We start from the raw sequence: 26064 nt of genomic DNA, 5'->3' as shown, positions 1-26064 counted from the left end.
AATCTGAGCAACTGTTGAAAGCGTTATGGTCAGCTCCCTGTGGAAATCCAGGGGAGGCAGTAGGATGAAGAGAAATTTTCATTAGATGCTGTTAAATGACATCAAATTAGGGAAATGAAACAATAAGTCGCTGTGCAGGATCCTAATAGATGAACCATTCAAGTGAAACAAAAATCAATCTAGTTTAGATTTTATGTTGAAAGGCTAGACAAATTCATAAAAAAACAATGTCAGTTATGTTGACCTAACCACCTGTCTGTAAGGCAATAAAGGTTAAAAGGTCTAGTAAAGAAAAAAATAAACTATCTATAATCTGCTCGTTGCTGGACGAAGCACAGAATTGGTCAAACTAAAACATAAAACAATGAAATGAGATATGCAAATATGAAGCTACAGCTAGCAGCTGATTGGCCTAAATTAAACATAAAAAATAAAACAGCTTTTTAAATTTTATTTTAAACAAAATCAAACAAGTGAGAAGTGTTAACTGGGGAGCTTTAGAGTCAGCATTATTGAGATGTATCACCTTTGCACAGAACCAAAGGCTTTTACTTTGTCAGTCTTTGTGCCATTAGTTCATATTTGTTGCAAAGACATGATACATGGTATCATTACCTCTGCAAGAAGTCCCAAAAATGAACATGCCGATACCAGTCAGAATAACCTGTCTGTCTCATGATAAGTTCTTAACGAGCTGCACACTGCACATGTGAACGAATTACATGCTTTTTGGCTTTGGGTAGCACTGAAAATCAGATGCACTTATACATATAGCAGTCCTTTAAAATGATTGCCCCACAGCCCAGATTTAAAAGCTGTCATCTGAACTTCATATGAACTCTTCTTTTCCCCGGCACTTTTAATCATCTCTAAAATCACAGAAGCTGTGTCCAGTTTTGAATCTAAGCAGGTGAGCAGGAACCCTGCAAAGAAATGAAGTGCACTGAAATGGTCTTTGAGGCCCAGCGGCTGTACTTTGAGCAGACTTTAACAGAGAGGCTTGCTGAGCAGTGTTAATACATCTCAATGACTGCTTCAGGGAGATCCAGCTGGGATTTATGAGGATCTTCGACAGACTCTTTAGATGACTCTGGTTTAAGCAAGCCATAACAAGACGCTACCAAGCTGCAAACTTAAAGCACTGCAGGAGAAACAGGAAGAAAAGCTCCGTCTATTTTTGACAGATCGTTCAAATCTGAGAGTCCTCGGTCACAGCGCCCAGTTCAAACAACAATCGAATGTCCTCCGAGGTGGTTTCAGCGCTGTTAATGAATTATGCTGTACTTTTCTGCAAATAATTTTTGTTCTTGGCGTGATGCAGATCGCTGTCTACTGGACAATGAAGTGGCAACTATGTTTCAGTTCAGTCCATATTCACCTGTGACAGCCCTAAATTCTAATCATTTGTACCTGGAAATGTGACAAACAGATATGCCTCGACTCTTCCCAGAGAGCAGCTAACGCTCAGACACCTCCTCCTTAACCACGTCCATATGCCAGTGCTGTAGACTGAGGCGGTGTTTCATTCAAATTCTTGTGCTGCACTGAGGTTCAACTTTTTCTGTGCATATCGAAGTCTTCGGGCAGCACCCAAAACATAAAACAGCCCTTTGATTTTGCTTCAGTACACATTTGTAACTCTATTACTCCTCCTGGCATACTTTACCAAATGCATTGACCTTTGAAAAATATATAAGTGGCAAAAGAAAAAATTGTGAAAATGCTCAGAATATATTCTGGGACATGAACCCAGTCGCTATAATCTCTGGAATAAATAAACATGTGCATCCTCTATATTATGCCTCCAGTTAAAAACGTCTACTGTTCAAAGGCATAAGTTCAATTACTACCAGGCAACGGCTCCCAGGGCGCTACGGCTCTATTATGCAGGAAAACCAAGGCGTTCCCGCTTTGTGTCTTTTGTCAATAATCCAGTTTAGTCTGAAATAGGTGGTTGAGCACAACCCCGTAGGAGGCATGGGGCAGTGTTTTTTTCTTCTCTTTTGTGTTTTAGCAGCAATCAGCTGAGAACTGAAACAATTTAGGCTTTATAAGGCATGCGTGTGAATAAAATATCCTTGGAGATAAAATGCAAAACAGGCCAATTACAGAATCCCTGTTTGTGCCTGCCTTTTTCCATGTCTCCACTTTGATTAGGTTAATTTGACTGAGAAGAAAACTCAATCAGGTTTTTTCTTTTAAACATCCATTTAGTTTTGTGAATGAAGGTTTGTGGCAAAAAAAGTGGAAAGACCTCAGGGAGAAATCTAATTAATTTGTTTGGAGAAAAACGCTCTTTTCTCAAGGTACACACAAGCCTTTTTTGCATTTGGTAAATGGGCATTATTCTATCACTCGAGAGAATAAAAAAAAAAAAAAAAAAATCAATCACACAACACATATAGGTAGCCCATCAAAATGCAGCGCTGTGACTGGCTTTCACTTCAGCGAGCACCTAAGTGAAAATCCGGTGAAAGAAGTGGCATGTCTGACCTATCCCCACCTCTTCATCATTACTGAGATCAATTGTCTGCAGAAGGCCTTTCATCAAGATCCTGCCTCACATTGATAGACTTATAATGAAAGAAAAAATGAGCTCAGGGTACCAATCAGTGAGTATTACCTCTGTCACACGCATGTGCACACACACACTCCCAGAAAGCTCGAATTTAGTACGAGTCCCTAAAAAGTCTGCATAAACCTTTCTGCAGGCTTGATGGATGGATACATTCTGTGCTTGTGCCTTTGATCTTTAACTGCTGGATCAACTAATCAAGCTTGTGGTTGATGGACCACAAATTTACCATCTATCTCTCTGCTGCTGCAGCTGCTGTGCTCTCCCCTTGTAAGACAGACTTTGGGCGTAAAACCTGATAGTTAGCAAGTAAGACAAGATACGAGCCTGTCCATTTCCTAACAGTGTGTAAATGGATCACCAACAGATGGCTGATGATAAAGCTCAATTAGCGGCTCGCAATTTTCTCTCGCATGTGCACGAACTGTTTTATTTTATTATTTATTTAACCTTTTTATTTTATTCTATAGTAAAGAAATATAATGAATGTTTGTTTTTTACAGATTGCAAAATATGCTCTTTGGCTTTCACGTTTAAAGTTACATCCGTGGCTCATTTTCAAATTCTTAAATGGTGACTCCACAACTACAAATTTTTGGTGACTGTTAAATTACTTACGGGCAATGTACATTGAAATGTATTGTAAGATATAACAAGTTAGTTGGATCAAGCTGCGGACTTGATCTGAGAAAGACAAGTGCAACTGTGTAGCATGAACAGTAATTTCAATGCAATTCTATTCTATTTATGCAGCGTCAAATCACAACAACAGTCGCCTCAAGGTGCTTTATATTGTAAGGTACACCCTACAATAATCCATACAGAGAAAAACCCAACAATCATATGACCCCCTATGATCGAGCACTTTGGCGACAGTGGGAAGGAAAAACTCCCTTTTAACAGGAAGAAACCTCCGGCAGAACCAGGCTCAGGGAGGGGCGGGGCCATCTGCTGCGACCGGCAGAGAGGTCTATTAACACATAATGAATGAGAAAGGTGACTGAAGAAGAAATACTCCATGCATCAATTTACCTGTAAAACGGAGACTCTGTCTTATGGCTGCCTGATAATCACTGTAATACTGGTCAGTACTAAGATACTGATTAATATTATTCAAAACACATGGAGTACACTGCAGTGAGAGAGATATGTTTGTAATGAAGAAGGAGGTAAGACAAAGTGGGAAGGAGGCCTACAGGAGGGGAATCCCACCACACTACTGATCAAAGACACTGACATGTTAAATGTGAAAATAACATTTTCATTTGTAAGTTCTGTGGTATCACCTGCTGTGGAAAAACTTGGAATTTATATGATGAAAGCAAACAAATGTGAGCAAGAATATTTCCAACTAATACATGACAAAATATGCCAGTTCACGCTCTCTCGGTCAGCCTTTATTAACCATAATCACTGCAGCAACATGGGATCCATTTCTCTCAAAACCATTAAGTCAACATTCCAGCCTCGCTCACTCTGTTTTACTCTAACTGAGCCGCTTTAAAGGCCCTTACTGTAAAAGGCTAAAACATGTCATCCTTTCATGCTGAAATCAGAGGTCAGACAGAGTCACTCTCTCCCATTTATTCTGTCATCAACTGCAATCAGACATCTATAGATTTGTAATGGCACAGAAAAGATGAACCTTATTCTGTCCAATCAGAGGGAGCAGCTGAGAGGATGAAATCTACACGTAAAGCTTGTAGTAAAGGGAGGAAGGTACTGTGTGTATCCACGAGGAGGATGACAAACTTGCTGAATGAAAAAACAATATTTCATTTCATTCACTAACTTCTGCCATTTTGCATTTGTGAAGTTTGTGAAGTTTTCCCCAGTTTATTTGCTGGGTCACATCTGAGAAACAAAGAATGAAACGACTCTAAAATCACCTTCTATACTACTCTGTATACACACTGGAAAAGGCAAAATGGTCAGGCTGCCCAAACAATAAGAACATAATGACAATGGAAAACCAAAGTGGACTCAAAGCCTTAACATTTCACAGACGATATTTATTGAGTGAAACCACAGAAATGGTTTGAAAAATAAACCGAGTGTTCCCGATTTCTGGGCTTTCATTTCCCATATTTATTTGTACTGCAAGGGCCAACCAGACTATGTGACCGCTACTGCAAATTTGCTGCGACAAGATGCTGATTCAAGCTTGAAGGGGGGGAATTTTTTTTATTGCTGGAGGGAGACGTGTGTGTGCCCCGCGCTGCTTACAGTCCAAGTTCGAAACTTTAAAGATAAATGAAAAAAAAAGTAAAAATGTACTGTTTTTAAAAAATGTTGCCAGTTGTGTCCAGACTAGATTTATTCTGTACATGCTTGGATTCTCTCTCATTACTATGCATTTGGAAGATCAGAGCCATTGTATTGTTGGGTTTAGAGCGGCAGTAAGCTCCTACGGTGCATGAATGAATGACTCAAAGCCAGAGCAGGGGTCCAAATCTAAGCAGATAGACTGTCAGAGGAATGTCACATGCTGGTTGTAGAAAATTGCTCCAGTTGCATTCTTTCTTCTGTCAACCACTTTCTGAACCACTCTGTCTGGTGTGTCATGTTACAGTTGCCCACAGAAATAGTGACAGCATGCCATTTGTTACTGTGCATACTGGCCAGTAATAAGCATGAGAGAAGCCGAGTAAAGTAAAAAACAAAAAGATGACTTGTTGTGTAATAATGATGAAGAGTTGACACAAATGCCAAATAAAAAGCAGTTAAGAATGCACTGAGCTGAATCATCACTTGGTTTTGACGGCTGTTTGTGAGTCTAGCTCCTTTCACACATTTCCATTAATCTGACAGTATTTGAATGAGTCAGCTTTATGTCTGAATGAGCACCTTGCTCCCGACTGAAACCCTCATATTGCACTGCTACACTCACATATCATCATTTTAAACAAAAGTGCACACCATTTTCTTAAATGGGAAGGGGACAAAACTACGGTTCATCTGCACCAATCTGTGTGTAAACCATGCACGACTGTTTAGAATAGAATAGAATAGAATAGAATAAACCTTTATTATCCCACGAATGAGAAATTTGGGTGTTATACAGCTCTTTTAGCAAGGGGTACATAAAATATAGAATGAAGAAACAAAGTGGTGCTATATACATAAGCAACTGAAAATTGTATATACAGATAACAATGTACAGAAATATGTATACATTTATAAAATATGTATAAATGTATGTATAAGCACACATCAGTGATTGACATTGAACTGGGCATTTTTAGCTTGTTAGACAAATGTGTAAACCACTGCACTATGGAACTCTATTAATATTACTACTACTACAAATGCTTTGTCATAGTTTTCCATTGGTTTTTTTTAGCCTTTTTTAATGTCTTTTTTTTTTTTTTTTTTTTTTTTTTTTTTTTTTTTTTTTACAGTGAGTGTCTTAGGGGAAATTCAATATGTTAGAATTTTTTATTTATTTATTAAATGTAAATGTATTATTTAATTTAAACTATCCTCACTGCCGTGGAGACACTATGGGAGGGTGTGCTTTGCCCATTTTCCTCCTCAGGCACAGTTTCAGGTGTTACAGTCAGACCTTCTCCTTCTTTTTAGCAGTGCAGGGTTCATTCTTCTATCAGCACTGTCTCCACTCTACCCAAAGGTGAAACTGTTTGCTTATATTGAGAAATGGGGTGTAGAAGCATGCAGATAGCACAGGCCTGTTGATTTAGAATAATTTTGATTCACTAACATACCACAGTAAATATGCTCATGTGCACATTTCTTGAATGCAACAGTAATTTTGTGTGTGCACTTATTTGTTTCATTGAGTACAAACATTTCTACACATTAGAAAAAGGAAAATCTTGGAGTGAGACTCTCAGTCGGCCACGGAAACACTTCAAAATGCTCTTTGAAAAAAGAAAAAAAGCAACGAACAAACAAGCAGAAAAAAAGAAAATCGACCCATTTCAAACATGTCGGCACCAACAATAATCTACAGACATCAAAGAGTGCACAACAGACACACACCTCATTGGCCCGAGTACACAAAGACGGCTCCAAAAATCACCTTTCATGTCTGAGTTGCGTTCACTACGATAGTGAACTCTATCACAGTCAAAGAGACATTCTGTGATAGGGCAGATTAAGTATGAAGTAACGACTGTAAACATTATATGTTTTTTTTTAAAAAGCAGGAGAGCAGGACACCGTCCAAAGGGAAAGACTGGGGTTGTGATGAGTACAGTCACCAGACCTTAACTGAGTGATTCAGCTCATTGTTTCACACAATTCACAGAATGTATCATCTGGTAAAATCCATGGCGAATCATAAAAGTCGCCAAAGAAGCATGCAATTACTTTAATTTGTAGTTTTCAGCAAAGACACTAAATCAAAAATGGCCAAGCAGAGAAGGGGATCTAGAGAGTGAATTATTGATCAACATTACAAAAAAAAGGATCAAACAGAAAAGGAAAAAAAAAGCCTTTATTATTCAGGCATCCCAGACATCTTTCCGTAGGTCTTCAGTAAAATATCTCAGTACAGCTGTATGGTCTGAGATTACCAATGAGTCGGGGATTGACAGAAAAATTCACAGATGTGCTGGCACAGAAACCAGACAGGTTTGACATCTCTTTTGCAATATAAAGATTTAAGATATTACATATTTTACAGCTAAGTTAACACGTTCTAAAGGTATCTTTAATCCATTGAAGCCTCAATACAAATCACATTGTTGAAGAGGCTTCGTCTCACAATCTGAACCCATGTTTACAACTGATGGATCGTTCAATGTGGCTTGGCTTTACCACTGCAACAATCAATCCAGTGTGTCATTACAGAGAAACTAGAACTGGGTGTGGGCCAGATTCCATCCACACCAAACGTATGACTGAATGTTTAAGGACAAAAAACCCCTGCAACTCAGCAGCTAAACAAGAAGGAATGGGAGATTATTAGAGAGAACAGCAAGAAATGAGGGCAAACAGCTGAAGAGCAACACTTGGCTGCGTTAGCATGCCCAACAATCTGCATGTGCTTAATCACAAATTCAGCACACTGGAAGAAAACTCCCTGGCTCCACATGAAACTCTTTGTTTCAATACTAGCTGAGCATATAATCTGAGAGGAGAACAGCAGCTCTAAACGGACATAATTAGATCAAAAAAGAGAGAAAAGTTTACTGGAGTAGTTTGGGAGTGAAAAGCTGAAACAATCTGTTCTTCAGACTCCACGATGTCATCTTTATGCATCTTTTAGAGGATGAATTTCACCTACAGTTTTATCTTATGACGTTAGTGCAGATAAAACATTATTTTGGTCTTATGTGCAGGTGTGTGACTTTTAATGCAACATGACTTTGGGGATGAGGAAAACCCCCCAAACCCTAAAAGAAAACATGATTTGCATGGTTTGAAAATGCCCAGAGGGATCCTTCATGACTGACTGATTTGATGAGTTCAATATCACCAGCCTGGTGTCTGGGTGTATTCCTAAATAGCATCCAGTGATTGAAGGCTCATGGGTAGCGACAGGCCATCCAGCAGAAGTATCTCACACAGACTCTACATCCTAAATGATCTTCAGTAGACCCGGGGTCTTCGTCTTTGTCCCTTGGCTGTCGCATCCATTACCATCGCTCTTCTTTAACACTTCTAACACATTTCAGCCCTCTTCCTCTTTTGCAGATGCACAGTTTCTCATCAGTTCTTGTCCATCTTACTTGGAACGCCCACGCTGATAATCCTAGATTTGGACCTCATGTCATTTGTTTCTCCTGCTTCAGTTTGTGTACGGTGGCAAGCTGCCCAGGTTATGCATGTGAATGATTTTATTTATGGCAGCAGTTTAAAGTTTCCTGGATATCTGATTACACTTGTTTTGATTAGACTTCCTAAAAGCTGTATTTACTGTACTAAGAATACAAACAACTCACTTGAGAAAATTTCCCAGGAGTACTGTAAACCTGCCACACCACTCTGAGCCATTCCACATTTTATATTTTGACTGTGATTTGATTGTTTTGCATAACCATACCTCACAAAACCTCTGAAAACAAAGCGCTTTTGTAAACAACTATATTATATGTAAAACTGAGGGGTGTCATTTTTGGTGACCATTTTCAATTTCCCTAATTAAATTAAACGACACTGAGTCAAGCGTTTCAAAGAGAGGCAAAAACAAGAAAATACATGAGATGAAGTGTCTATATAAGGCTTACAGAGGGTTATGCTAGTCCACTTATATCGGCACGTTAGCTGGAAGTCTAGACGAAATGTAATTCTGGCTGACTCATTTTATATGCCAGTTGATTTGCTGAGACCATAAAAGGATCCATAAATAGGAGCCACGGATAAAAACTGAAACAAGCAGTACTGAAACTATAGTTTGCAAAACTTTAAAGTATCAGTCAGCCTTACTGTACTGTATCTAAGGAAGGAGCCAGCTTGCTTTTTAAATGACTAAACATTAAAAAAAACAAAAAAACAAATACACTGAAGTTAATTACATCACTGCGACTCCCTGTAATACGTCTGGCTGAATAAATTATCCCTTGTGAAAGCTTAATAATTTTGGGAAAACAGAAGGAACAGTAAATCCATCCACATCTCCATTAAGACAAGCGACGTATGCAGCTGAAGGATAGAGTAGGACACTGGTGCTGTGGGACGTTCCTTTTTAGAGCCGAGGTCTTACATAACATACCGCTATCGATTCTGAGACGTGCAACAAAAAGAACAAATGGTTTTCAGCAAGAAGCGAGGAAAGGGACAGTGTGAAATATTTCAAGCCCCATGCACTGTTTCACATCTGTTTTTATACCAGCATGAATCTTTTGCTTTTTTGTTTTTGTCAGCATAGTCAGGGCCACGATATTGGCTGTCGCTGGCAACGGGCCTGTCAGGTTCACTTATATTTAATGATCAGTACGCTGAGCCAAAGCCAGCCAAAGTCAGGTTCCATCACTGTGGTAGCACTTGCACCGTTTTAGCCCGAAGTGAAAGATATTCAAGGGCTGAAAGCCTGCCTCAGTAGTCTGTGTGTGGAATTTATCTCATATTGCACTGCTAGCATGTGAGCTGTTTTTTGGCGTTAAAGAGACGAGGTATCAGCAAACACTTCCAGTATTTTATTTTTTTTAAATAAGAATGCTGACTTTTGATTAAATGTATTGGCATCACTGAGTTGGATGAGAACATCTATGAGAATGTTAACAAAACCAAAATGCAATTTCAGCAAGTGGTTAACTTGGAATCCTTCTGAAATAAGATGTCAAGGTTCAAGTCAAAGCTAACAAAGTTAGCCCTTCTAAAGCTCAGTTGGTAACATTTTTGTTTGTTTTTAATTCTCTTATTGTTTGAGATCAAATTATGTTTTTCCAATGTATTACTCTCTCCTGGTTAACATTTAAGCTAACCATTTCTTTATTTTAGTCCTTATGCTGAGCTAAGCTAATATGATGGCAGGTGTATAATAACAACAATCTTATAAAAGCAGTTCATGTCTTTAATAAAATACTATTTCCCACAAATGTCCAACTAACATCATAAATTATGCAGCCTGAGCACTAATCCTGGTTTTCTATGAATATGTTTACATTATCTATGATTCCGATTAACCGTCTCCCAATCAAGACCAGAAGTGGGGATGTATTTCCCCACGTGAGAAGCAGGTGGGTGAGGGCAGGGGGCACTAGCTGAGCCCACCAGGCTCCATCTATCACACTGTGACAGGAGCCATTAGAGCATGGAGGAGCATCTGTGGAGCCCCAGGTAAAATGTATGGGCTGGGCTGTGTTTCTAATGCACAGCAAGGGTATGTATGGATGTCACATTTGTATACAGGCTCTATAAGTTTCATACACAAACTGGCATGTAGACACGCACTACACGTGTACATGCTGTACGTGTGCACGGACCTCACATCTCCCACGTGCCCCTCCAGTCTCATGAGGTCAAGCCTTGCTGAACCCACCACCTGCACAACACCTGAGCACTCAGTCCGAGAAAACTTTCACCCTTCAGACACGTTCCATCCATGCACACACACCTTATGCTTGTGCACTTACCATACAAGTGTGAACAGAAAACAGGAGGTGAGGAAAAAATGATGCTTGTGATTTTGACAATCGCTAAGGGCCAGCTGGGTCTCATCCTACATTTAGAAATGACTTTCCAGTGGTCTCGTTGTCAGATGTTGAAAGTGACTGCAGAGGACTGTCTCATGTTTCTTTTAAAGATGTAGCTGAACTCTTGTGCACTTGGGAGTTGCTATCGCTTGTGCAATATTGACATGACATCACCAAGACAATTCCTCTTTATCCATTTTACACTCTTAAAGCATCAGATTCCGACACCGTAGCTCCAAAGGATTGCTCTTGACACAGTCGTATCAGTAGTGTCGGGGCCTTAAGAACTCAGGCGCATAAAATACTCATACAGCATACTTTCAAGAAGGTGAAAAAACATCAAGACTATGTTTTTGGTTAAATAAGGACATGTTTAATATGGCCATGATTCAAAGAGAAGAAAAATGGGCCCTTAAATAAAAAGAAAAGCATTTCATGAAGGAAAAGTATATGGCCTAACAGGTCCTGTTTCTCTCCACTGTTAGAACTTGCAAACAGGCCAGTTTCACTGTCTTCAATTGTCTAAACATGTATTTTATTGGTGAGCTAACAAAGAAAGAGCACCAGGTCCCATGAACAAACACTTTATTGCATTATTCTATGGAATAAATTCGTCAGATCACATTAAAAAGCATTCCTTCCTCAGCTAAATTAGGACACTTAATTGCGTTTCAGTATCTCTTATTGAAAATGAGCCTATTAGCTGACGCTGTGCAGGAAACAGTCTCATAAAAAGCACGTTTTTCCACATAAACTGTGGTTACACCAAACATGCGCCACTGCCAACTATGTTACATTTGAATGCTATAAACTCATTGCCTTTGGAGTAGCAGGATACATAGCAACACATGGCCATAAAAGCTTTAATCAGGCACAAAGCAACTGGTGAGTATCAACACTGTAAAGGTCAACTTGAGTAAACAATTTAATGACGGTTTTTTTCATTTTTTTTCTAGTATTAGGAGACACCACACGTCTTAGAAAGAACTAATTAGGTAGGCAGAAGGCAGTAGTGACAGATATTAAGACAGTAAGTGTTGGTACAGTCAACAGTAATCGCACAAAGACTAATGACTGCACGGAGGAAAAATAAGGGGGGAAGGCGAGATTCTTCAAAGAAACATGTCAAACTGTAAGTTCGACATTTTCACAACCGCTTATCCAACGTTACATTCTGGAGGTGAGGGCGATGGGACGAGGGGTACGCCTGCAGATACCATGAATCTGGCATCAACGCTCATGCAACACCTGTTTTGTTTTTTTTATTACTGTCTGCGCATATTGTTTCCCTCTAATCTCTTTCATTGTCTTTCTTTCAGAGCAGCGAGCAATATAAGCAGAAAGAGTCCTACACTTTGATTTCACTCCAAATGCAACATGTGTGAAACATTCAATGTTCACAATGCACAAAGCCAAAAAAAAGATGCCTGTAGAATTGACAAATAAATCAAATTCATGAACAATACTTGAATTTAAACTTTAGGTTTTCTCTCTTTGCAGATTTTTTTTTATGCACATTGCAAAAATATGCTCTCTACGTGCTTATCAACCCTTGCAACTTCCAGCTTTAGCAGCAATAGCCTATTTTCTTGTATGAAAGTGGGTAAGCAATAGCAATTGAATTACAAATATGCATAACCCCTTTTTCCACATCCAGAGTTTTACAGCAGTTAATGTGTCCAGAAGTTCATTTTAGTTCCAAACTAAAGACACTGGAACAGCTTCTATACACAAAGCCTGGTAGAAAGAACTGTGTTTTATTTGGGGGGCAAAACTACAGGAGGAGACAATCTGTGAACATACACGATCAGAAAGGAAGTATATTATGAGGCTCAGAGAAAAAGACACTAGTAGCTCTAGTTTTACATATTGCATCATATGCACATAATTCTCATGCACCCAGATCTGTTATGCAAATTTCAACACATTACGAGGAAAAAAAAAAATCAGTAAAGATAATACCCATGCATTAGCTCCTGCCTCTGATTTGTATGCAGAGAGTCTGCAGTCAAAGTCTCGATGAGATGAGTTATGAACCTACATGGAATTACAGTGACGCTCCGAGTTTCGACTGCCTGCAGTCTTTAAACTGCACACAGAAGCCGCAACGACACAAAGGGAGATTTGCAGCAGATATAAAACTCTAATGTAATTGACTGTGCGCCACAATCAGATAAGCAACACTAAATGTCAAATGACTCCAGCTGAGTGGAGCTTGGCGATAAAATATATAGCGCCCATTACGGCGTGTCAGTCATTCACCGAGCCAGCCTCTTTAACCTGAATGAAGAATAGTTCCTTGAAATCAAACATGGAAAAAGCCAGGACAGGGTGACAGATCCTCTCTCTTGCTTTTTAGTTTCCCTCTTATCACAGAATATTAATGTGCCACTGTGGGTAGTTAGCAGCCAGATTTTCAGCACCTGATAAATCTCAACCCGCAATTTAAAGCGCAAACTGTATTTATTTTCACTGCGATCATCATTTGCAACGCTGTATACAATTTAAATTTCATATGGGCGGCTGAAGGCTCAACTCGCCCTGAGGAATAAGTCCCCCTCACGTACCGTTACTCAAAGTGACTGCCTCGCTCCACGGAGACAGAGAGAGACAAATGTACACGGTGCAGTAATGAACTGTTTGCCATTTGGGTAAGCGATTGGGTCACGAGACTCGCATACATACGTACTCACGAGAATACAGTACTACAGCATTTCATCACAGATGTTCATATAAGAAGGAAATGTCTCGAGTTAACATGATTGAAGTGATGATGACAGGTCTCTGGCTGTTCTTGCTTTTATGTTGTCTGTGGTGTGACTAAATGATATGCTATGATAATGATGGTTGTCAGCTAAAGTTAGGAAAATCAAGCAAACTCACTTCCAAAAAATATGCTTTTTTTACAGTCTTGCCTCAAAAAAACTTTGTTTTCCCAGTGTGCCTGACAGCCCACAGCTCCTTATTTGTCTCCTCAATGCACAATAACCCACTGCGACCTGACTTCTCTTTGTCTTGCAAATATCTGTTATTTTTTCATACCAGTTTTAAGCTGTTTCGACATCAAACTGAGTTACTGAGCACCCGTGACACTGCTTTAAAGAAAGGTGATCTGAATGATTCAAACACCACGAGGATACTCGGGCAAAGTTTACTGTTAATAAATTGCATACTTTTAAGTGGCTTTGCAATTCTTGAAAAACAACGGCAACTGCAAGACAATCTTTGAAGCAAATCACAGATGTGACGTCAATTCAGCCTTGTATTCTGTTATGACAGCTACAGTAAAAATAAACACTTTAGTACTGAGAAAAGCTGACACACCACACCACACCCATTGTAGCAGCATTACACAGGCGTGTCCTCTTTTATAGAGCTGATAAAAAACCTTGTATTTCCATTTTACATGTCTCTGACTGGCTCAGCACCAATTAAGACAAAGTAATAGCAATGGGACAGACGGCCTTTATTTGTCATTTCCTGCAAAAACAAAGAAACACATGCTGCAGAAAAATCTTAACACTTCTCTTTTTAATTTTGCAACCTTGTTTACTTCAAAGAAATACATTACTCTTATTCTAGTTTAATATCTGTAAAAAGTTTGAAACATTTTTATGTCAAGCACTTTGGCAACACACCGAGCTACAGAAGCTACGCTGGATGAGCAGCGCAGTAGCCGAACATATCTGACCCCGGTGATGTTTGCCAATTTAGCTGACCATGATGGCAAACCATGAAAGAAATCTATAGGGCCTGCACTGTGCCAGAACTGTAACTATGTTCCAGTGGATTTTTTTTTCCTGCAAAGACAATTGGATCAGCAGGGTTTTTGGACTTTCAATCAAAAGTAGAAAAACTGTCAGCTTTGAGGCATCATCTCCTGCAGCCCTTTTGGCCCTGTTTCCTTTCTGGTCTAGCCATGCCTGACAAGCCATTAGAAGGTCTGTCTGCCTGCCGCAATGGATGGGCAATATTCCAGACAACACCGGGAGTCTGATAAGGCTTAAATCATGAGAAGACAGCTTGGAAATGAAGCTAGAGTCCCGCAACCATCAGTAGTGCGTGTTTTAGACTATGCTGCACACTAAAAAGGAGAGGCTTCTCATTTTCTTCTTTGCTTTTTATCGTTTCATCTGTCTGTCTTATGTTTTACATACAGCCTTGCTGACCACAGTCCCTCCTTACCACACAGCATTTCCAAAAGAGAGATCCCCTTTCATTGGCTCCTCTGGAACACTTTTGTCACATCTGTGCACATGTCTCATTGAATTTGTGATGATGGGTAGGGATTCAGGGATGTCACAGGAAGTAGACAGCAAATAGTAAATACTTCTGACAGGAGCTGTTGGGGGAAAAGGGCTTCTTAATGGCTGGATGCTTCAAAGGCGACAAGGAAATATAAAATGACCATCGCTTTTTGTTATCTCAGCTGTTTCTCCTGAAAAATATTTTCATTTCCATCTCTTTTTATCACTGCACGCCATCTGAATACACAGACACAGACACACACACACACACACACAGAAAAATGGAGAAAACCTCCAATGTCCATCAAATAAAAACAGCCCACTTGTGAGAGGATTAGTAATTTGCTAATCATTCTGACCCCGAGTTCAGCTCAAGCTTAGATTTGTCCTTAATCTCGATTACCAGCTTGTAACAGCGTGAGCGTTACAGATCTAAGCAGATCAAACCTCCAGGATCAAAGTTCTAAAATGTTTTTCCTCTGTTAAAATAAGTAATTTCCATCATGAAGACATTAACATGATAATAATAATTTGTCTAAAATTAGGTTCAGTGTGGTGACATCTTACATTAACAATCAGCTTTAACAGCAAGCTCAGATCAGGGCTTTCAGGGAGCGATTTAAACATAAGAGGAGCACTGAGTGATCCTTCTGAATCACTGCACAAAGCGACGATATGGAAGGGGGCAGCCCAGTTCAGATTAAACATGGACTTCACTTTTAAAAGGCTTACCTTGTTTTGCAAACATAAATGACCAAAAAGCTCCAACAGAACAAATAGTTTACCTTGTAAAGGAGCACGATGATCTGTCGCAGTTTGAGCCTGTGGAAAACGCAGACGTCATACAGCGCTGATACAGCCAGAACGGTTACTCCGAGCTCCTTCCAGAGCATGCTGCACGCGGCGCAACCCAAGCTACCAAGGAACCAGGCCACGAGCCGCCAGGACCCAGCACGCCCCCGCAGCCTACAGTGACGTATGTAACACAGCAGGGACAGCAAGAAGAAAAGGGCGGCACCTTCATCGGCTCGGCCGACGACACCTGCCACTGCCTCGGTGTGAATTGGGTGAGAGGCGAAGAGCAAGCCAGCCAGTAGGCTCCACAGCCCTCCTCCGAGCAGCAGGCGGGCGAGTGAGGTAAACAGGCCTGTCACAGCCCCATGGAGGACCACATTAACCAGGTGGTAACCCCAAGGCTCCAGCCCACCCACAGCATGATTAAGGCGGAAGGAGAGGGTACACAGGGGTCGGTAAGACTTATGGCTGCCGCTGTGTGTGAGTAAGGTGCCCCAGAAATCATCGTAGAAGATGTTTGTCCAGGGCGTCTCTGGAAGCAGGTCCTGATTGGTCTTAATTGCACGGCTGCAAAGAGAGAGAGAGAAAAAATGGTCAGACAAGAACTTCTGATTGCAACAAAACAAGAAAATAGTTCTCTACACGGACAGATCAATCAATATTTGATCTGAACGCTGCGTTGACTACTACAAAGACTACTGGTCTCTGACATTCAACAAACGTGTGACAACTAAAGACATTATTTGCTGCCGTGGGTTTCTACGGGCAAGGCCTGCACGTGTGGTCATGTGGCATTCACACACAGAAAATCAAACGGCGAACTTTAAGTACTGGGCATCTTTGCCACCACCACTTTGGGATTTAAGCAAGAGAGCCACACCCAAACCCACAAATACAGACATCCGGTGTGTAATTTTCTGAAGTTAAGAAATAAGGTAGACTGAGACGACACCAGTTCAATTTCTGCTGCAGAAACCGAAGGAACAGATTTTTAAAAAAATCGAGGTAAGTGTCCATGAGTAAGTACAAATTAAAACATTTAATGTGTAATTTTGGCCTCTGCTGGCAGCCGTGGCCACCAAATAAAAGACCAGTTAGACATCCCCTGACAGGGTTGAACCTACATGACCTATCCTAATGCTGCTACATTAGCCACAAGCTGTGTGTCAGTGGTTGTGGGCACGGCCGACAGGGGTCAAGTAAGGGGGAAAGGAAGGCACATTTCTCCCTACGGGAGTCCTTATATAGATGTAAACTGATTTTCTATCTCTTCTGTCACACTACAAAGTGTCTGACAGCTCGTCAAACCTCTGCTGCTTTTTATCTGCTGATGATTTATCGACTCTTAAAAAAAAACAACCCAAAAAAACCAAAGACATCAAAAAAAGCGAAAAACATAGCGGTGTAATTGCAAATGTGATAGGTGGTGCATGACAAGTGATAACAAGCCAAGTGCACCCCATTGTAGTCTCTCCTCACGGTAGTAACAATTAACACACGATTAATGTCACAACAGATGGGAGAAGGTGAGACGGAGTGTTCAACACCTCATGACAAGCAGTTTTTTTAAATGTATGATTAAAATAAACACAAATTTGAGAAGAATTTATGTATAAAAAAACCCAGTTGTCTCAAAGGTAATGAACTGCTTCCTCGGCCACTCAGAGACTTTAAGCAGAACACTTCACCTTGGCACAAGCCCAGCTCTCAATAGCAGAAAGCTCATGAGAAGTTTGGTGAGGTGCAGTGGGCACTTCAGCATTCACCAAATCACAAAATGATCCATCACCCAGTCTCTGTGAAACCGGTGAGCAGAAATAGCTCCACCTATGATGGATCTAAGGAAACAAATACTACAGGCTACAGGATGTTGGAAAGGGCATGGAAATAATCAACAGGGATATAATAGAAATGCCTTGGATGTCAGCAGACAAATGACTGGATTTTTTTCAATCTTCTCCAGTCAGACTGAAGAAGCAGGCTCACGAGTCAGTAGCCCAACTCTATACTTCAGATACGCCAGTTTGTTTTCTCTGGCCCATTTGTCAAGCGAGATCTTCATTCCTCTGCAAAATGCTCACATAAGAGGCATTATGGTTCAATTACATCTCAAAGCCATTCTGGATAGAGTGTACTCTTTTTCCATTGCATAGTGCGGTGGAGCCAAAGAGGCCAGATAGAATATATATCGCCTCAAAACCACACCAGATTTTTCTGGCAGCAAAGCACAGACAGAAGCCGATGTGAGGCAGGCAAAGACCCACTGAGTCCACCGTGCCAGGGCTCACTTCTCAGATTGTCTCTTTCTTATATGTCACAGAGGCAAGTGAACACCTAACACACTGCGGTCAACAAGCAGGGAATCGAGGAATACAGAGAAAGAGGAGGTGTGACATCACAATCCACTTTGCAACAACTACACAGACATGCCCAACTAAATGAACACATTTGCAGTATGGATACGGTCAGTTTCTCCGGTGTATTTCTAATTATAAATCCACTGCTTGTTGTCGTCATCATCATCACGAAGCCCCATTGCTGTACCAGCTAAGAGGCCAGCTGGAGAGGAAGGTTCAGTTTCTGTTGTTGGCTGGGCCCATTCCTCGGTAGAGCTGGCAGCAGGAAGGACCTCTCTGTGCACTGCGAGCCTTTTCCAGCCGAGAGCACATTCCTCCTCCAACCGCCAGCCTGTACTCTGACTCCCGAAGGAACAGACGGATCATGTGGCCACTAACAAGAGAAGCCTCAGAAAAACCTTTCTACCTCCCATTACTCTTTCTCAATCATCTGCTTCTGGCTACCATCCTCAATTCCTCCACAAGTTGTCTGGATCTCATTCACGTGCTTGAATCTGTCACATTTGTTTTCTTGTCAGAATGTGGACTGAAACAGAGGGTCATGTCAGAAACTGCACTTTTATCCCTGTTGAGATTTGTTTTTTTATATGAGCAAAGTTTTTGATTATTTACGAAACGGCGTGTTTACTTGCACAGCATGAAATATTTAACAAGAAGAAAAAGGCTGTTGTATAAGGCTCGTGAGCCTGGAGTGTGTGTTCTACTACGCATGCTGCAACCAATTGGAATAATTGTGGTGAAACTAGAAACCTGAGAGATGTTAAAAACATTTCCTAAACTCAATAGTTTTAGAAAAGTGTAAGGTCACCAAAACAAGAATGTGTGTGTGATCCCGCTGAACTGAGAAAATAAAGACAGCATGGAGTCTGTTTATATCACATGCCTGACTAACTCCTCCTCATCGCTTTACAAAAATTATCATTTCCATTCTCACACCACTTCTGAAAGCTGAGCCGGGGCACTGACCGATTCTCGTATACATCAGTCAGTCCTTCTGGTTTGTCAAAGACTCTTTGTTCATGGTCGACTTGGAAAGAAAGAAAAAAAGGCCCTACTTTTGTTTGTGTGTCTACCTGTCTGCAGAACCTACAAGGCTGAATTTTGTGAGATATGGTCGAGGGGTCATGAGCCAGGGAAAAATCCCATTTTGATGCTGTGTTTTGGAAATATGCAAAGATTATTATCATGGGTTTGGTTACAAATTACATATTAAAGATGAGTGGACTACTGGCCTTGGGAGAGGTCTGCTATGACCACACAATGCAATTATAAACCCAGAATAAAAGCAGCATATCCATGAGAAATCTCCCCATCTCCTTACTCTCTTAGGCAGATCAAGAGAGAAGAGCTACTGGAACAATTTCATGTGTAATAAGAATGCAGAAGAAGCAGGTTGGAGAAAAATAGCCACATCTAATGACTGCAGGATTCCACGTTAAAAGGCCATCGAAAATTCAAGATTGATTGGCTCTTTATGGTTCAGAGACTAAGCAGCACATAGGAGACGAGCCTGGATATTAAAAAGGAGATTGAAATCCAAGGACATGTAAAGGGAAAATCCTGATGACAAGTACTCAATGAATTTGAGATGAAGCCATGAGGGAAACACAGCTGTATGACCAAACTACACCCCCCTCCTTTTTTAAATCCTCCAAAGCCTGAAGGAAAATGACATAAAAATAGGCAAACCATTCTCCCCACAGAATGCATGCAGGCTGGGCATGTGACCAGAAATAAATTACACAAGAGTAAAGGTTTTTGTAAAGTACCAAGTGCCTCGTATGCCTATAAAGAAAAATATTCAGCAGCACTCAAGAAGCAAATAGGAAGCATATCAATAACCAATTTTACAAAGTGGAACACTTGAATTTTACTAGTAAGAGGCATCTTTGTACAAGTCAGGCGTTCTCATCGGATTCTAACTGAACCTGGCTGAAACATTAATTCAAATCAGGTGATGAAGATCAGACTAAAGAACTCTCAGCCTGGACACCGGTACACTGGAGACAAAGTTACCCTTTCAGAATAAAATACTTATTAAGATTTCAGCTTCTGACAGCATATAAAAAGAAAAGAGTTTGGCGAAGATCTGCCAATTTTCTTTCATCGTGGAGATTCGATATCTAAACGAAGCCCACTGGTATTTTCGGTCTCCCCACACAGACACAGTGGTAGCCCACTCTCTGTTCCCCAAAAGTTCTTTCCAGTTTTCCTTCCTATGAGCATGCTACCTGGTCATTCTCCCACTAGGTTACACTTCGTATATGCATGAGTACGTTTTCTACTTTTTAATTGACTAGAAGGATAAATAAAGAAATAAATAGCACTGGTTACGACCCCAGATAAATGGGGACGGTTGCATCTGGAGGGGCATCTGGCGTAAAATCATTGCCAAATCAAGCATCAACAACAGGGATCAACAATAAATCTATAAACAATATTAACAAGAAAGTGTAAGGCTATTTCAGCTGAGCAAAAACAAGTTATCTGATTTGGTTTGCTTTTACATCCCCACACATTCTGTATCTTAAACCAAAATTCATTACCACTGCAGTTTAAAAGAGTCAGTGACTGATTTCATAGATTATGCATGAAAAAAAGAGGACAGTTCAAGAAGACAAACAGAGCAGTGCCATTGTGGGGTATCTGCTGAAGCCAACACACTGCTGGGGCCCACCATAAAATCCCCATTGTCATGAATGAATAGCTTCTTTCTTCCACTTGACACATGTGATTAGCATGTTTATAACACCATTTCTTAAAACGGCCCAAGTGAACATTACGGATATTTCAGTCTTCTTAATTTTAATGTAATTGATAAGAATTGAAAATTGGAAACAAGTTCAATAAATATTAAAAGAAAATTAAGAGCATTGCACTGTCACTCCTTACTGTGGCTCTCGTTCAGTCACTTTAATTGATGAGGGTAAGGGTGGATGAGCCGGTGGCTTTGTAGGCAAAGTGACGGCTAGAGATGAGGGAAAATCGTGGTTCCTGCCAATTACGTGGATATAATTTGTGCCTAGCTCTATAGTCTCCCATGTATGTTGAAGAGTTTAATTACTGGTGGTGACCCAAGTTTATATTGCCCACTTCCTTTGATCCTTTGATCTATATTCTTACTTTCTTCTAATGGACATGCACTCCAGTACTGTGGATAGTTTGCTCTAATCTGCGCTTAAAGTTTCAAAACTATGTTTAATATGCACACACAATAAAAAAATAAAGATGAACTCATTCAAAAGGATCTAAGTGGTCTTCAGAGTGTAGCAAGTAACACTGTGTCCAAATCACCCAGCAGGACTCCTAAGCCTCCCTAGGTCTCCCCCCCCCCCCGAGCAGTGTATTTGCATTGCTTCACTGGCACAGTCATGGACCCTTACTCCATTTCATGGCACAGTAGACAAGCAAACACTGGGACACTGAGTCTGAAGTGGGCCAGGCTCGTCCAGTGAGCTTGCAGAGAGCTCACTGAATACCCCTGCCTGCTGCCTAGCATCCCTGATCAGCCTTTCAGTGGGGTACAGGATGGCCACAGCAGGGTGTGAGCTGAATACTGATCAGCTCAGCAAACCATCCAACCAACCAGTGAATCACACTTCTATTTGGCCAAAACAGGGCTGACAAAATAAGAATCCGGCCAATCTAGTACTGCATCCCAAGGGTGTGCTTACTAACCTGTGCATTTAAAAACAGAAGTAAAAGACTACCTATTCATTTTCCCCGAATAGCTTCAGTTCAAGGAAAAACTACATCACAAGGATAAAATATTGTCTTTCTGTTTTAAAGAATGTTGTTGACGATATTCAAAAGACAAAACGGACCCTCAATCACTGTCCAAAGCCACAGTAATCAGAGTAAATCATCTAAACGTCACATTTTCGGGCCAAGTGTAAAGTTGTGTGATGTTTATGGTTTATTCCAGGTGCAAGAGACAATTATGAGGAGCTGCCCATGCAGAGCTGAGTGATATACACTCTGATTATTGCATCTAATAAATCTGTCAGCATGTGCAGGGCTGAGACAGACAGCAAAGAGCTGCTGGGTCACCCCTGTACTCCTCTCTCTCACACACATCCCTCTCTTTCTCAGGCACTAACTCTTCTCTTTTGTGTCGACTGTTCTGTAAGGAACTGCTCACTTTAGCATGTTAACATGTTTAAAGTGTCAGTGCTAATCTGAAATATTCAATCGCGCGGCATCTTTTTGGGCTTTTTACCAACTTAAGACAAAATCTGGAAATGTTTCCATTAAGTTTAGTTCCATTGAGTGTTTTAAAATAAATGTCACAGCCCAACAAGACTAAAATTGTTATCCTCAGACTATTCCAACTGCATTTTCCCCCAACGCTGACCCATGTCTAATGCCATGGTAGTCACACAGGCCCTGCTTGGAGGGGGCCACTTCACAGCACTCTTCCTCACAACAGGGGGCTTTTGTCGTGCTCTGACCTTCTTGGGCACACGGTAATAAATTAGTTTGACTTGTTCCTTCTCTCGTGTTCAGGGTGCATCCCTTTCACACTGCGAAGCAGCAGAGAACCTACTCTTCCTCAGTTTGCGTATATGACCCCTTCAGCCATTATTGGGCTATTTAGGCATTCTCGCTCGAGTTGGGAGTATGACGAACCATGGAGCTTTCCAACCCACATCAGATGGATGGAACAACCACAGCAGGATGGAAAAATCCTGTGGAAGAGTTCATGTATGCAGAAAAGCAACACATGAGTGAATCTGCTCATCTATCTAGCATTTTGCCATCATACTTCCCTTTTACATGAAGGCATTTTACGAGACTCAGCAGCCCCGAAGGTTGAGCATGAATCACGGAGCATCACTGCAGAGACCTCTGTTCAGTGATGTTTATGGCAGGGGAGCTTAAGAGCAGGAAGGGTCTTTGAGAATGCCAACAGAGCAGAAAGGAGAAGACATCTTTAGTACCCCTAGCATCTTATATCTTCAGTATTTGAAACAGCTGCGCCTCGTCTCAGATCTCACGGCTATGTCTGTTTAAATATCAAGAAGCTCCTTTAATGCAGCCGTGCTCACAGAGCCCGTCTTCTCTGGGCATAGCGGTTAGTGGCTATTTTCAAGAAGTCTTGCGATCAATCAAATGCGAACAAATATGACAAAGCTGCAGAGGGCGGGACCTTATATGTACTAAACATGCTGCAGTCAACAATTTAAATATACAAAGAATCACTGCATTAATGAATGGCAGCATTCAAGGATGCAGCACTGACTAATTTTATTAGATACTATGACAACAGGCCAGTGTTCTCACAATGCTCTCAACCCAGCCTTTCTTAGTGCTCCCATTTGGACTCCAGTGCTAATTGAATGCACATGTAGCAGATTCACAGAGAGACGGAGAGCCCAAATCAACAGCCACGTGATAGTAATGAGGCTGCTGTCGGTGTTAATGTGGAGGGATGGGCCTGTGGTGCTCTGTCAGGACTCAGCACAGATCTGTCTATGACAGACTGGACTGCGAGTGCTCGAATTGCTGCTGCATTAGTGTTTGCTTCCCTTTAGATAAGCAGTGTCAGTGTAAGGCTGTGCACAGTGATGAAGAGTAATCTGTTATTAATTTCAACTGAAACTGGAAATGAAAAATTAGTTTGCTGAAGTTAATACTTTGGGTTTTCAGGGATTGAAGATCAACAACAGTCTCAGCTTCTACTTGTTAAACGAGGTTTGTCCATGAATATGGAAGATGGAAAAAATGACTGAAACAAAACGAGGCTCATCTCCGTGGCCTGAAGTTGTCTATTAATACAAATGGAGCTCACTGTAAATATCTCCAGCGCTGCTTTCCGTTGCGTGAGACTGCTTTGCATCGTAAACTCATAAACATATCCACGAAAAACCCAAATAGCCTCTTATGTGTTTTTAAATGCTTTGTCTTCCACATGGTGTCAATTTGGATTTTTGTGAGAGGCTCATTTACGCATTTGAAATTTTACAGCCACCAAATCGCACAAACCGCACTGACTCCTTAACCGAGGCCTGTGTTTTTTACAGACCCTGAATTTCCTCATTTACTTTTCCACTTCGAAAGTGCAAAGATCAACACAAGTAAACGATCTGATGGGGCACAGTTAAGCCATACCTTCAATTATTACTGAGGAGCTTGTCCACTCTTGTCACACACAGTTCCTTTTTTGTTTTCCACTGTCACAGAGGATTTTCGTACAAAACATTCACCCTACTCAACTGACACGGTGAATAATTTCAAAAGCACTTATCCCATCTTGATTTTATTGGACAGTCCTGTTTTCTCCTGGGTGGCAGTGGTTAGCACAGTGAGCACACAGCAGGGACCTGCAGCAGCTTGCATCATCTCCCTGTGCCTGGGTACACCAGCTTCTTTGTACAGTCTAAATATATGCATGTCATTCTAAATAGTCCAAAGGTGTGAGTATAAGAGTATGATTGCTTGTTTTTCTGTGTGAGCCCTGTGATGGACTGTTGGCCTTTCTCAGTATACCCCACCTCTTGCTCCATTCTCATGCAGGATGAGCTCCGGCCCCCCAGCATGGCCCTGAATTGGACGGGTGGTAAGAAAATGGATGGATGAATCTTTTTTTTTTTTTTTAAATCACAAAAGAAAGATTACTGCTACACTGATACAATTACAAGAGCAAACGGAGAAAGACCCATAAAATTAAGCATAACAATCTAATCTAATCTTTGTGCCTTGAAATAGCAAAAAATGGGAAACTTCTATTAACAGTACTGTTTCCTGCCATGTCTTCTTCATGTCTTCTCTGTATTGTATTGTCGCTGCTGTCACTGCTCCACAAAAGACTTTCCACAGCTAATCTTTTTCTCCAAGTCAATAACATTCAGAGGCAATTTTCTTCAGTTCCCTTTGTCGGGCTAAATTGAATTCCAAACTAAGATGCTGAGCTGCTCTGCAACAGTCAGCACTACCGGGCTTTCCAAAGCCAGCTGTTGAACACAGACACTCCCAGGTTACAAAATACAAAACACTGAAATAATATCAATAAAGTAACAGTTGATGTTGATGAGGCTGTATCATTAGCTTTAATCATTAGCTTTAGGTCAGCGGGCTTTGAACTAAGCAGAATCAACGTGAGCAGAAATCGATGTGTTTGGGTGGGTGTCCACTTCTGAGAGCAGGTATCACACAACATCAATCTATAGTCTCTGTCCTAAGGGCAGATCTGGTTGCTAAAGAGGCTGCGTAAATAATCAGTCATGTGACTCCACAGGGGGAGTTGCTTGATTGGATCATTTTCCCTGTGGCAAGCTCATATTTTAAAATAAATAAAAGATAAATGTTAAAGTTTGTAAAAGATGGTGTGATGTCACAGATCGTTTCTGGCAATGAAATGTTGGTCAGTAAAGCGAGTTTAACATTTTACACGGATGCCAAAAATGTATGTTTTAAACGGCGTTGAATGCTGCCGACAGCACAGTGACCAGAACGGGTTAAACAAGAAATCCTTTTTTTCAAGGTCTCTTCTACCCAAGGGGTAGCAAGTTCTCTTTGAGGTTTTTCTGTAGTGTAATTCTGGTTAGCCGCGAAACAATAAAGGACCATGTGGTGCAGAGGTCTGATGAAATGAACAACTGTATGCTATGCTTTATTCTTCAGCCAGACTGGCAGCACCAATAAGTCATAACCATTCGTATGGTAAACCAGAGCAAACCGGTAAATGACTCAATGAGATCCATAAAATGACAGTTTAAAATATCTACAGAGAAATGCTGCTAAAATAAGGTTATAAATAAATTGACATAAATTAACATCCCGTATGCCTCGTGTTAATGAAGCATCAGGACGATAACCGTTGCTAGCTGCAGGCCTTCACAGAAGTTTTCTAAATTAGCAATATACTGAAAAAAACCTTACTGACATTTGTGTCAAACATCAAAAGGCTCCAGTCTGCAGATACAAGGAAAAAAGGAAACTTAATAAGGTTTGCACATAAAGATTTATGCTTGCAAAGTCAGACACTG

General features: G+C 40.8%; 1 protein-coding gene across 2 annotated transcripts in view; it reads right to left on the bottom strand.

The window, feature by feature from the left end:
• tmtc2b (transmembrane O-mannosyltransferase targeting cadherins 2b) overlaps positions 1 to 26064 on the bottom strand; it is an 81405-nt gene that overhangs the window by 29725 nt on the left and 25616 nt on the right. For both annotated transcript variants that reach the window (XM_063480121.1, XM_063480122.1), the window contains exon 2: positions 15710 to 16286. In XM_063480121.1, the coding sequence (XP_063336191.1) occupies positions 15710 to 16286 (577 nt within the window). The remainder of the gene's footprint in view (positions 1 to 15709; positions 16287 to 26064) is intronic.

Source organism: Pelmatolapia mariae, linkage group LG7, assembly GCF_036321145.2.
Source record: "Pelmatolapia mariae isolate MD_Pm_ZW linkage group LG7, Pm_UMD_F_2, whole genome shotgun sequence".
In the NCBI taxonomy this organism is placed as follows: Eukaryota; Metazoa; Chordata; class Actinopteri; order Cichliformes; family Cichlidae; genus Pelmatolapia; species Pelmatolapia mariae.
Note: the sequence above shows the minus strand (reverse complement) of the source record. Positions and strands in the feature narration are given on the sequence as shown.